Source organism: Mauremys reevesii, linkage group 1 (assembly GCF_016161935.1).
Source record: "Mauremys reevesii isolate NIE-2019 linkage group 1, ASM1616193v1, whole genome shotgun sequence".
Classification (NCBI taxonomy): domain Eukaryota; kingdom Metazoa; phylum Chordata; order Testudines; family Geoemydidae; genus Mauremys; species Mauremys reevesii.
In genome coordinates, this window is record NC_052623.1 from 59,102,102 (window position 1) to 59,115,399 (window position 13,298).

Here is a 13,298-nt window from a genome sequence, read left to right on the forward strand (position 1 = left end):
GAGTGTCTTATAATATTTTTTTAAGTTTATATATATAATGTGAGATTTCCATGAAATTCCTACCAACTAGTAGTAAGTTCTGTTAAAGATTTTCTGTGTCAGCCCAGCAGTAAATTTTACTTACAAATCAATACTCAAAATAGTCAGTTATCATAAAAAAAACACTTTCAGGCATCTACTGCTCCATCCTGCAAGGCACCCAGCACTCTGGCCTTGATCCAGCAAAGCACTTAAGCACATGCTAAGTACCTGAATGGTCCCACTGAAGTTAAAGTTAAGCACATGAGCATGCAGGATCAGGGTCTAAGGGTCTATCCTGAAAAGTTCTGTGCACCATCTCGAAGAAGCTGAGCACCCTTGAGTCTCATTTCTTCGGTGGGAGTTGACAATGTTGAGGAACTGCCAGGTTTGAACCATAAGGCCTGCTCCTTCTCCCACTGAAGTTGAAGAATTTTGCCATTGACTTCAACAGGAGCAGGCCCTGAGTGATGTATCAGAGGACAGCACAGTTGGGCGGCATGTGAGGGCCTAGTTCTGCTGTTACACCAGTGTAAGTTAGTGGCAACTCCACTGAAGTAAAAGGACTTACATCAGTACAAGCAATGTAAATGAGATCAGACTCAAGTCCACGGCATCATGGGAAGCCCATGGCATAATCTGACAATGTCGAGTTTGTTGATTGTGTGCAACTTTTCATGCCTAAGCTAAAGAAACAAAGACATGTGAAGTGACTGGCAGGGGACTGTCATGGACCATTATGTGAACATTGTCACTCTGGCCTGTGAGGTCATGTGACTGCAAAGTTAGCCCTTCCTTCCTCTGTGACTTCTAGTTTCTAAATTAGGTCAAGCCCCTTCCTATTTGCTATGCCATATGAAAACAACTGCACTGCTAGTCTGCAAGCCATGTGTCTGACCTCACCTTCATGATTAAGGAGTTAGAAGAGGTTTTCATTAGACCTTTGAAAGCCAAAGCCCCACAGCTGAGATGGTAAAAGAAAGTATATACAGAGAAGTAATAGGATGACATTAAGTAAAGGAAAAAGTAGGCTGAATATCAGGAAAAAAAATTCTAATGGAATTCCTATTAGACTGTCTCCCAAAGGAAGTGAGAAAAGCCCCACTAAGAAGTCATTTAAAACTGGATTGGACAAAGCCCTGGAAAATGTGCTGTCGGGAACAATCCTTCACTGTCTATGGGATCTCAGCACATGAGCTCATTGCTAATTGGAAAATACTGCAAAATTTCAGTGACTAAGTGAAGTTTCCAATAACATTCAAACACCTAAATGTGTTCAGGATGCAAAACAAGCTGAGTCTTTCAACACAGAAACAAAATTACTAACTCTAGGCCAAATTTGTTCTCTCATTTACTCCAACACAAATGCAGAGTAATTCCACTGATTTAACTGGAGTCGCTCCAGATTTACACCACAGCACAGCACAGAATTTTCCCAACTCCTTCTAATTAATTTTAATTTAAACTGTTGATATTTTAAAAGCTTGAACATGGAATATTTTCTATAATCTTTATTTTAGAATAAATTTTCTTACCATGTAATTCTCTATCATTGCTCTTGGGGCTTGATCCAGCAGAATATTTTGGTAGCTTTTCTGAGCAACATAACCTCCAAACAAGCGTTGAATGCTGGGTCTGCAGTAGGCCAACCCTTCCTGGACCTGTCAAGCTTCTATCCTGTGGGCTTGCACAGCCCACCGAGTTCTTACAACCCCAGGCCAGCCAAGCATTAACTCATGAGTGAGTGGGGCTACTCAGGTAAGTAACTGTGCACCATTGTGAGTAAGGGGTTCACACTCTGTCCCTAAGCGCTTTGCTGGATGGGGTCCTAGGGCTTGAACACAGCCTCCAAAAAGAGTGGTACTATAATAGTTATAAATGAGATTATGTCCCAGATTGACAAAATTTACAGAGACCCCTCTTGATAGAATCACCTTTACTTACTGGGCCAAATTCTCTTGGCATAAGTCAAACTCGGGCCTGACTTCAATGGAGCAATGCTGATCTATGCCAGCTGAGTAACTGGCCCCCAGTCTCCATTAATGTGAATCAGTGTCTCTCTCAAAGGTTTTTATTAGTATGACAAATGATGAGCCCTTTCATTTGACTTTGTTTTACAAGACAGCAAGGCCTAGTAGTGGGCTGAGCATGAGATTCATTGTGTGCTAAGAACTCCTGATTCTTGGTCTGTCACTGATGCCATTTTGGCTTTGAACAAGTCACTCGGCATATCAGTGACTCAGCTTCTCCATGTGTAAAATGAAGATAATACATCCTTATGAACCTCAATTCGCCTGAAGATTAATTGGTCAATGTTTGTAAAACCCTTTGAATGTAAAGCACCATGCAAGTGCTAAGTATTGTTACTTTCCAGTATGAAAAAAGAGCTAAAAAATGAGACAAGCAAGCATTTCTGTATATAAATAAAACAGCACTCTGAGTTTTCTTTAGATCAAAAAGTCTGGTCTTAATGCAAAAGTCTGCTTAAACTCCAAACAGCTGCAACAATAATCAAAGCATCACACAGTACTTTTATAGTCAACATCAATAGCAAAGAAAGGAGAAGGAAAGCAACTCTTCCCAATATTTTAGCAGCATCATTCTTTTTTGGAGGGTTTTTTGTTTCATTTTTTTGTGCATGTCAGCATTTCCATTATACACATGCTTTCCAGAGGCTTATAATCGGACTTTTAAAAATTTGCTCCAGGCTGAAATTTGGCATGCATGGAATTTTTCTCCTTACTTAGCTGAAGCTTATTGTAGTAGCAAAAATTGTAACTGTTAGTTACATTCATCTTTGGAACCATTCTCAATTTAGGTCAGTGTTCCAACCAAACAGCCTCAACACTTTGGGACAGCTGGTGTAAACTGTCATAATTCCATTGGTTTCAATGGAGCGATGACAATTTACAGCAGCTGAGGATCTACTCCTTTCTCTTTCACCTGACTAATGCAGGAAGACATAAGGTTTAGGCCAACCAAATGGATCAAATTTAGAGGGGAGTGTGAGTCTAAGTGACAACTGGAGAGTCTAAATTTATATTTTTTCTGACCCATATAAGTATATGTTAACTTAGACTCCCTTACAGTCACATGCAGTGGGCCAGGCTCAGAGGTAATATTAAGAGGGGAGAATTACACTTGACTAAGGGTGTGTGTGTCTGTGTGTGTAAGAGAGGTGAAATTGATGTAATCTACACACTAAGGGAGCCCACAAGTTGTAAATTACATCATCTTAGACTCGCTTCTGAATTTGTCCAAATGTCCTTAAATTGTCACTTTTGCAAGCATACAGCAGGGGATCTTATTACCTAATGTTCTACCATATGGGCTGCAAAATCTGCTCAGGATGGCAGATTTTTATGTCTTTCCTTTTATCATGTCTTCCCACAATAACCACCTTACTTATGGCCTGACTGATCCTGCATTTCCTGCAAAGGCAGAACTCTCATTGGAGTCAATGGGTTTTATTCTGTATGGGTGTTACATTATTGTAGGCAGCTGCACCTTTGTAAAGTTGGTGTAAAGTGGGCATTAAACATTACAACTAGTGATCAAAGTGGCTGGCTCTGCAAGCCAAGATGTAATATCCAGGAGTGCTGAGGCTAAGCCAAAAAGGGGTGTGGTCTGCACAAATATACACTGCACTCTGTCTCTATGTAAAACAGGTGGGGCAGCTGGCGTGAACTGGAGCAGCTGTGAGGCCGCTCTTAATTGAAGCATAAAGCTAATGTACAGAGATTCTACTCCATAACAACATCAACCAATGTCATACTCCTCGTTTGCCTCAATGTTGGTGTCTTCTGGCACAGGTGCCAACTTTCTCATTTCCCCAGCAGTGCTCAACCCCTGCTCCACCCCAGGTCCTGCCCCCACTGCACCTCTTCCCACCCCTGCCCTGCCTCTTCCAGCCCCGCTCTACCCCCTTCCACTCCCCCGAGTGCGCCCCACCCTCGCTCCCCTTCTCCCCCTCAGCGCCTCCTGCCCACCGCTGAACAGCTGATCTGTGGCAGTTGGGAAGCACTGGGAGGGAGAGGGAAGAGCTGATCCACAAGGCTACCGGTGAGTGCTGGGCACCCAATGCAGCACCCACGCAGTCAGCACCTATGTCTTCTGGGGAGGCACATGTTCCTTTCCATGCTTTCGTCTTTTTACGGTAGGTGTGTGTGTGTGTGTGTGTGTGTGTGTGTGTGTGTGTGTGTGTGTGTGTGTGTGTGTGTGTGTGTGTGTGTGTGTGTAAAAGATGAAGTTTGTCTTTGTGTAACATGGATAATCACTTGAACCCATGAGAAAGTCACTCCTACCTGACAGAAAAATGAGAGAGAGGAAAAAGTGGCAAAACACCTCATGTGATTATTGTCTGTAGGTTTCCCAACTAGAGCAGGCCATAATATGGAAATCCCTTCCTGTGAAAAATTGTCATGGTTTTTTGAAGGGGTGGGGGGAATTGCAGATTGTAACAAAAATTCAAAAATGCAAAAACTTATTGCACAAAGGGATTTCCAGAAAAATTTCACTTAGAGACGAGTGAAATGGAATTTTTTGGCTTGCCATCTTCTTTTCAGGAAGCCTCTTGCCAATTTCACTGTTTCCCAGCAGGCAGAAATTGAAATTGACAAGAGCCTTCCAGCAAGGCAGCCTGGGAGTCACCATTTCAATTTTGCTGATGGAAAACTTGAATTTTTTTTTGCAAAATTGAAATATTCCCATGGAAAATTTTGAATAAAGGGTGTTTTCAATCAGACAATCATTCTGGTGGAAAATTCCCAACCAGCTCTATCCTCCGCATCCAGTAAATGTTTGTCAAGAGCAGGCAAGGGTCTGTGCAGGCTAATACAGGACTATTGCCCTAGCACAGGGTTTGAGGAACTTCACAGTGGCTTTCCCTGAGGGTTATTTTTCTTCTGCAGATGTTTTCAGAATTTACCTTAGAAACGGCTTGAGCCTGTTTTCCCATATAGCCAAATGTTCCAAATTCCCCAGGCGACAATAAAAGGGCCATCCGTTCACGGGTTACAGTAGCAGCTGGTGTAGACACAAGGGAATGAAGAGAGAGAAATAGGGGCGAGAGCAGGTCTGCAAGGCTTGCTTATTTGGCTCCTCCCATTTCCAAAAGGAACTCCTGTCGGAACTTGAGGAATTCTGGTGTAAAAAAGCTACTGGAGAATCAAGACAGTGCAACCTAGTCAGTTATACCAGATTTACCTACAGAAAAGCAACTCACTTTTCAGATGCATAACAAACTGGGGGTTCAGCCTGACCACTTCTGAATTTTGATTTTATAAAATTACTATGTCATGGAAAGCCTATATATATATATATATATATATATATATGGATCCCCCATGAGTTAGCAGACTTGTGTCATGTCTCTTCCAGGTCAGAGACAATGGTGAATGATCACTAGTCAGTGATCAGCTGTTCAAAGTAAAACACCTTGGGACAATAGGTTTGCTCCGCCTGGGAGAAGACATTTTCTGCTCTTGTCTGAAGGGCGGGTTGAGGGTAATGGAAAATTACCAGAAGGCAGAACAAAAGAAGTAGGTGACCCCACCAGGAGTCTATAAAGGGACTGACAAAGGGGAATGAGAGGAGACAGAGCCATCTTGCACTACAAACATTAAGATGCAGGAAGCTGCTACAAAGAGGCAAGGAAGACAACCGGGTGGAGGACTCTGCCTGCCTGTGAGAATACAGATGATTTCTCAAGGGAAGGATGAGCTAATGAGGAACATTGTGTGCAGAAGGTTTTATTGTTTGGTGTGATCTGTATTCTCCTGTGCTTTACATGATGAAATATAACGCGCATAAAGTTTGATACATTGAACAAAGTAAGAGTGAGTAACTGAGAGAGAGAGACCTTCACAAATACTGTGTGCCTCTGAGGGAGTCAAATTGTAAACCAGAAGCATCAGACCTTGGGGGTGGAGTTCTGGGGGAGGGTGTGTTTAAGTACTGGCAGTCTGAAAGGTCAGTCAGGAGGGGTAAGTGGTTGGACAGCAGGTTCCAACACACAGAGGGGGAGTTCCAGATAGAAGGTCTGAGCCCTCTGAGTGTGCCTAAGGATGGGCAATGGCTGGACTCCGTTCAGGCTCATGGAGCTTGAAACACCTTTGACAATTCAGAGTTCAAAGGCTTGGAGTCCCTTTGGCATTCCTAATGAATGGCCAAAAAGGGGCGCTCACTAGGATCTGTGACAACATGCATCCCAGAATTAAGACCAATGGGTCTAATTCAGAGATGTGTCAAAGATGGTGGGTCATCATTTCACTCACTCCTGAATATGGCTCAACATAGAGTCAACGGGAGTTTTGCCTAAGTAAGTGCAGATTTCAGTTCTTCTCTTTTGTGTGCCGACCCTTTTTATTAAGTCACCTTGTTAGCATCATGCTCTTTAAATTTACTGTATGTGAAATACAGTATCTTTTGATACACTGCATGTAATAAAGCTGGGTAACCTTTTAGTTCATTATGCTTTTAATTTGATTGCTCTTCATTCAGAGAGTGAAATTACTCATCACATTAGTATGTCATATCTAACCAAATTGCAATGAAAAGAGGATCGATAATTAGAGTACAGTTTGCTGTAGATTTGTTACATTTTAGTTTTTGTTAAACTTTACTGTTATTTTTGAAGAAATAACTTTCAATACAGTCTATCATAGGTACACGATATATATCTCAATCTTCCAAACATTCAGAGTGAACCAGCTAGATACATTGCACTTACTATTCTCAATGAAGACTGTATGCATCTACATAACTGTGCCCTCAAGAGGTTATAGACAGTATAACTTTCACATTGGTTATCAGTACTCAGAAGCAATACAGCAAAAGTGCTTGTAAAGTATCAGCTACAGCAGTAGCAGTTCTCAAACTATGATCTATGAGCCACTGATGGTCCACAGAGAGCTGGCTGGCCAAATGGTGCTGGCTCCTTTTCCTTGTGTCTGGCTGCTAATTGCATAAGAAGAAACTAAATATACATTAAACACTTTCCTAATGTTACTTTTCCATGTAAGCAATTGTTGTAATTGCTGCAGTGATATCGGGATCATAAATAGGATTGGAAGTGGCTTGTGTGATTGAGAATGGGAGGGAAGAGTCCACAAGGCAATCTCTGTGCTAAGACTGAAAAAGTTTAAGAAACCCAGAACATAGTATTCTAGTTTTGTTTTAAAATATATGCAGACCCCACTCTCGGGATCCTCTGCAACAGTAAACGAGCCTCTTAAATGCCAGACAAACCAATTTCTAAACTGTTGTTCCTAGTCTGTGGGGATTTGCAGTTTCATGCAGGTTCTACCATTCCATGAAGGTCCTTTCATGGATTGAGAACTGGTTAAAGGACAGGGAACAAAGGGTAGGAATTAATGGTAAATTCTCAGAATGGAGAGGGGTAACTAGTGGTGTTCCCCAAGGGTCAGTCCTAGGACCAATCCTATTCAATTTATTCATAAATGATCTGGAGAAAGGGGTAAACAGTGAGGTGGCAAAGTTTGCAGATGGTACTAAACTGCTCAAGATAATTAAGACCAAAGCAGACTGTGAAGAACTTCAAAAAGATCTCACAAAACTAAGTGATTGGGCAACAAAATGGCAAATGAAATTTAATGTGGATAAATGTAAAGTAATGCACATTGGAAAAAATAACCCCAACTATACATACAACATGATGGGGGCTAATTTAGCTATAACGAGTCAGGAAAAAGATCTTGGAGTCATCGTGGATAGTTCTCTGAAGATGTCCACGCAGTGTGCAGAGGCGGTCAAAAAAGCAAACAGGATGTTAGGAATCATTAAAAAGGGGATAGAGAATAAGACTGAGAATATATTATTGCCCTTATATAAATCCATGGTACGCCCACATCTCGAATACTGTGTACAGATGTGGTCTCCTCACCTCAAAAAAGATATTCTAGCACTAGAAAAGGTTCAGAAAAGGGCAACTAAAATGATTAGGGGTTTAGAGAGGGTCCCATACGAGGAAAGATTAAAGAGGCTAGGACTCTTCAGCTTGGAAAAGAGAAGACTAAGGGGGGGTATGATAGAGGTATATAAAATCATGAGTGATGTTGAGAAAGTGGATAAGGAAAAGTTATTTACTTATTCCCATAATACAAGAACTAGGGGTCACCAAATGAAATTAATAGGCAGCAGGTTTAAAACAAATAAAAGGAAGTTCTTCTTCATGCAGTGCACAGTCAACTTGTGGAACTCCTTACCTGAGGAGGTTGTGAAGGCTAGGACTATAACAATGTTTAAAAAGGGACTGGATAAATTCATGGTTGCTAAGTCCATAAATGGCTATTAGCTAGGATGGGTAAGAATGGTGTCCCTAGTCTCTGTTCGTCAGAGGATGGAGATGGATGGCAGGAGAGAGATCACTTGATCATTGCCTGTTAGGTTCACTCCCTCTGGGGCACCTGGCATTGGCCACTGTCGGTAGACAGATACTGGGCTAGATGAACCTTTGGTCTGACCCGGTATGGCCGTTCTTATGTTCATTTTTTAGGAGAGGAGTTGATTTATGGTAAGTACCCATGAGTAACTAACTCTTGGTTAGTGACTCTTGGTTGCCACATATAGCAACAACTCTGTGAAACCCCAGCTGTAAAACCTTAGCACCATTTCACTAGGGCATGCGTAACTGGTTTTACATAGGGGTTACTCCACTGACCTCTCTGGAGTTGCTCCTGATTTGCACTCAGGTGAGAAGAGAATCAGGCCCTGTGTCTACTAGTGCCCACCCACATCATCTCAATAGCAGAATAAAAAGCCTCTGATACCAGAGCAGGACAATCAAATCAATATGTCAGTATTGGCCCGCCCCCAATCGCTGTATCCGAACTGTATCATGTTCTCACCTGCCCTTATGTCTCCCACTACAAGGCATTTGGCCAGTTAGTTTATTCACCCAAGTTAGTGCCTTTTAAAACACTTAGTGCCCATAACTGTAGTACCTATCAAAACCCATGAGCTAGAAAATCTATCATGTTTTTATGTTTGTGTTTAATGTCAGTTAATATTCTTTTACATTCAAACATTCCCCCTGGGTTGTTGGCAGCAGGCACAACAAGTGTGCTGATGCAGGAGAATCAGAAGGTGAAAGCATCTATAAACAAAAGGTGAAACTGACTGACCTAGAATCACTGCCAATGTGAGTGAAAGGCAAAAAGATAAACAAACAGCATAAAAAGACATGAGATAGTTAACATACTTTGCCTTTCAATAATCTATGTTTTGATTAGTAACATACATAGAGTAACAGTAAGGTTTTTGGGGAGGAAATTGGGATAAATCTTCAGCTGGTGTAAGGACCATGGAGCTATGCTGATTTACACCAGCTAAGGATCTGACCCCTGTTCTTTACTTTGACAGTGTCCCTTTAACTTGTCCAAGTTACTGACCCACCACACCATCCCCCATCTCTAAGGTCTTAAGTTGCTTTTTATGCACCTTCAGAAGTGATGGTTTCTCAATTAGTTCATTTCTTGCGCATTTTACAGCACTGCTGCATGAAATCAGAGATAACCCTAAAACCCAGTAGAGGGGGAAATTACACATGCTGTGTAAATAATTTCTGAACTGTAAGTAAAGTTGTCTGTGATTTTCACAAGTTAACTGATCTTTTGGATTGCACCTACTGAAAATAAACTCTGAACACTTATGTCCACCCCTCCTTGGAAAATTGTTTTGCAGTCTATGCTGGAAAACTCCATTGGCTTGCACTGTAACCTTAAGGATGCCTTTTCCCTCATCACATTTGATTCCAAGTCTCCATCAGTGGTCAGAGAGGGGTGGCATACTTACAGCACAAGACAAAGCCACAAAGATTTGTGAGTTTTCCACTCTTTCTGTTCCCCTTCCCTCAATATTGACGGTGGAGGTTGTCATATTTCACTAGCCTGGATTGTAATCAGACACAGGAGCAGCCTGGCTAGCAAGCCTGCAGAAAGGGGGAGTGCTGCCACAAAAACTGGATCAACTAAAATTAAAATCATCTGATCAGAGACAAATTGAAAACAGAAAACAGTGGCTAAAAAGCAAGGAGTGAAGCCTTTGTGGTGGGTGGAAGTGAAAATAACCAGTCTGAGTGGGATCACACATATTATTTAATCAAATATCTCTCCATCCCTCTGCCTGCGGGCAGGGGAGAGGGTGGAATCTCATGACAAAGTGGGCTTTGGGAACTGTAAGTTACTGTCACAATTCTCTCTCAAGGCGTTGCTATTTTCTTCCAGATTGTGAGCCATATTAAATACAGAAATGCCTATAGGTCACACAGCAGACAGAACGCTGAAGTAACAGTGTCAGTTTATTTCTGAGTGTAGGAATTACTTCAAAGCTTTGGATCAGATTCTCAGATGATGTAAATGAGCTCCTTAATAGAGCTACAACTTACATTAGCTATAAAAGCAACAAAGAATCCTGTGGCACCTTATAGACTAACAGACGTTTTGCAGCATGAGCTTTCGTGGGTGAATACCCACTTCTTCGACTTGCATCCGAAGAAGTGGGTATTCACCCACGAAAGCTTATGCTGCAAAACGTCTGTTAGTCTATAAGGTGCCACAGGATTCTTTGTTGCTTTTACAGATCCAGACTAACACGGCTACCCCTCTGATACTTTACATTAGCTGAGGATCTGGCCCAGATAGTCTTCCTTTCCTTTCCCCTGATTTTCAACTTTAAATTGTGTAGTGCAGTCTTGTTTGCAGTGAAATACTTAAAAATGTATTTCCATTTCATTAGTGTGTGAGCCCTATTTGGAGGGGAGGGAATTACAATATTCCACGACTATGCTTTCTGAATCTGCACTCCTAGAAATGGCTATCACAGGACATGTGAAACATAGCAGCTTTGATGGTTTCTGCGTTGAATGCCATTGAAATACAGAACCTCACTGTAAATAGTACAGCCTAAAATCTCATTCATTTGAAGGGTTATTCAAGAGGAAAGTGTTGCCGGAACATATGCAATGTTCCAGCACCACTTACAACAATACCATGACGATTTACTCCAAAAAATGACTCTATAAGCATAGCATTGTAGGGTTCCAAGTTTAATATCTATGGAACTTTGAGGTCAAATTTGATCTCAATCTATAAGAAAAAAAATTCCCCTTAACTGTCAGCACTGCAAACTCCACCTAGGACCTGAGAGTCAAGCTGTATTCTTTCTGGCTTTGGATCCTCTATTCTGTAATAAAGATTCTCCAGTTGGAATCTGGGGTTTGACCCTGCAGTTGGATCCAAGTGGGTAAACCCATACCCCGTTGCAGTGCCCTACTGAAGTCAACAATATTGTGAAAACACAAGGCAAAAGACAATCCCTTCCCCAAGGAGCTTAAAATTGAATTGTATTCTTACAACCTAATAATAGTTTTAAGTGATTTAATGCAGCATACTATTCTGAATCACTATTTAAGTGATTTAATGCAGCAGGTTAAATGTCAGCCTGGCAGGAACTTCAGTATATGAGAATGAACAAGGTTGACTGCAACCTGCAGAGAAGCTATCATAAGAATAGAGAAAATAATGCAGTCACTGTACAAGCACAGTTCAGGAATCAAAAGCTTGTGACTTACCTCCCAGGAACTGGATGCCTCCTGCTACCCTGCCCACAGTTCTGGAGATGAGCTCGGACACACAGCAGCCCATGAGTGCAGTCAGCGCCACCAAAAGGAGGAGGCCGCAGCCCAGCCCCGTCACCACGGTGCAGATCCTCCACTCAGCACTTGGGATGGCCTGGAAAGATGCGTAGCGGCCACACTGCTCTACCATCACTGTAGTCTGACGGCTCTCATCACGCACTGGATAGGAACACCTTCGGAAAGTGCCAAAGGACACTGACTTCTCCAGCTGAGACCCCAACAGCCAGTAGGGCATAAAGAATCCTATGCAGGAGGCAGCAGCGCAGAGGAAGGAGAGAAGTGCCCAGATCATCCCAGTGCAAGTAAGGCTGGATGCCATCTTTTTACTCACAACCAATAACGGTAGCAATGAGGAGAGAGGGACTGTGTCTGTGTGTGTTAGTTTGGGGAGATTTATGAGTAACCCAAAATCTTTCAGTCCCGGTCAATCCTCAGCCTAGTAAAATCTTGAATCCTAAAGGCCATGATGCTCTCTTCCGTCATGAAGATGAAGGTCCCTGGTTAAATAATGACAAGGAGGAAAATAAAAATGCAATAATATTAAAGTAATAAAATAAATAATAATCAGTTCCACTCTCTGTAGTGCATTCCTTCCAAGAATCTCAAAGCAATAAGACACTGTTCACATAAATCACACTTCTACCTCAAAATGGTTTCCCTAGTATTATTACAAATAGCATCTAGAATTGCCACAACTGACAGAGATTAGAGAATAAATATTCCATTTTCTTTCCTATGTTCATTTGCCAGCACTGTTGAGTCAGTTTCAGTGCCCTCCCACCACCATGTAGTAAGTTAGTCAGTTATTTTCCTCTGTTGTTTGTGTTGGTCTTTCACATAGGGGAAAGGAAAACATCTATTTAATCCTTAACATTTGAGGCCCTGATCCTGCAAAGATTTACACACATGCTTAACTTTATGCATTCAATGAGATGACTCATAGTAAAGTTAAGTATCTGAATAAGTCTTTGCAGGATTGAGGCCCTTGAGACGTTACATAAGTAGTTTTAAAGCACCTAATTTACAGATGAGTAAAATGAGACATCCAGAGGTTAAAATTTTATCAAAAATGGCCAGGGATTTTTGGTGCATCATTGTTCAGGTGCCCAAAAGGAGACACCTTGTGCCTGATTTACAGAGATGCTAAGCATCCACAATTCCAACTAAAGTCAATGGCAGCTGCAGGCGTATTAATACCAAACTATCCCAAGTTGAGTACCCAAAAATCTGTGCTGCTTAAAAGAAGCAGCCACATTTAAAATTTTGCCTGGAAGTGGCTTGCTAAAGATCACTCAGCAGGACCTGAGGAACACAGCCTGGCTCCCAGCCTCCTTCTCTGACAATTACATATCTCTAATGTAGCACTGTAGCATCCTCCCACTTCCGTTTACAGTACAGAACTAATCACTACTCTCCAAAAGTTGGAGGAATATTTTTTTTAAATCCACCATGGATCATTAAATCTGAATCCAATAGTATTTGTATGGTTATGATCATTTCTCACCCTTGCTGCCAAATGAATTCTGACAGCTATTTACTTTTTTTTTTAAGCATGGCTAAATGCCAAGTAAGTGAATTCACTTCATGTACAGGCAATAAAATTAATACTGCATTTTTACCAGCA

At 41.6% G+C, this 13,298-nt stretch overlaps 1 protein-coding gene and 1 long non-coding RNA gene across 2 annotated transcripts in view; one reads left to right on the top strand and one right to left on the bottom strand.

The window, feature by feature from the left end:
• LHFPL6 (LHFPL tetraspan subfamily member 6) overlaps window positions 1-12,011 on the bottom strand; it is a 210,829-nt gene extending 198,818 nt beyond the window's left edge. The window contains exon 1 of the mRNA XM_039520956.1: window positions 11,609-12,011. Within this exon, the coding sequence (XP_039376890.1) occupies window positions 11,609-11,993 (385 nt within the window). The 5' untranslated portion in view covers window positions 11,994-12,011. The remainder of the gene's footprint in view (window positions 1-11,608) is intronic.
• Window positions 3,797-11,735, top strand: LOC120396062. The gene is made up of 3 exons (XR_005592953.1): window positions 3,797-4,174; window positions 9,528-9,608; window positions 11,616-11,735. It is a non-coding gene; the product is annotated as an uncharacterized LOC120396062 (long non-coding RNA).
• Window positions 12,012-13,298: the final 1,287 nt, after the last annotated feature.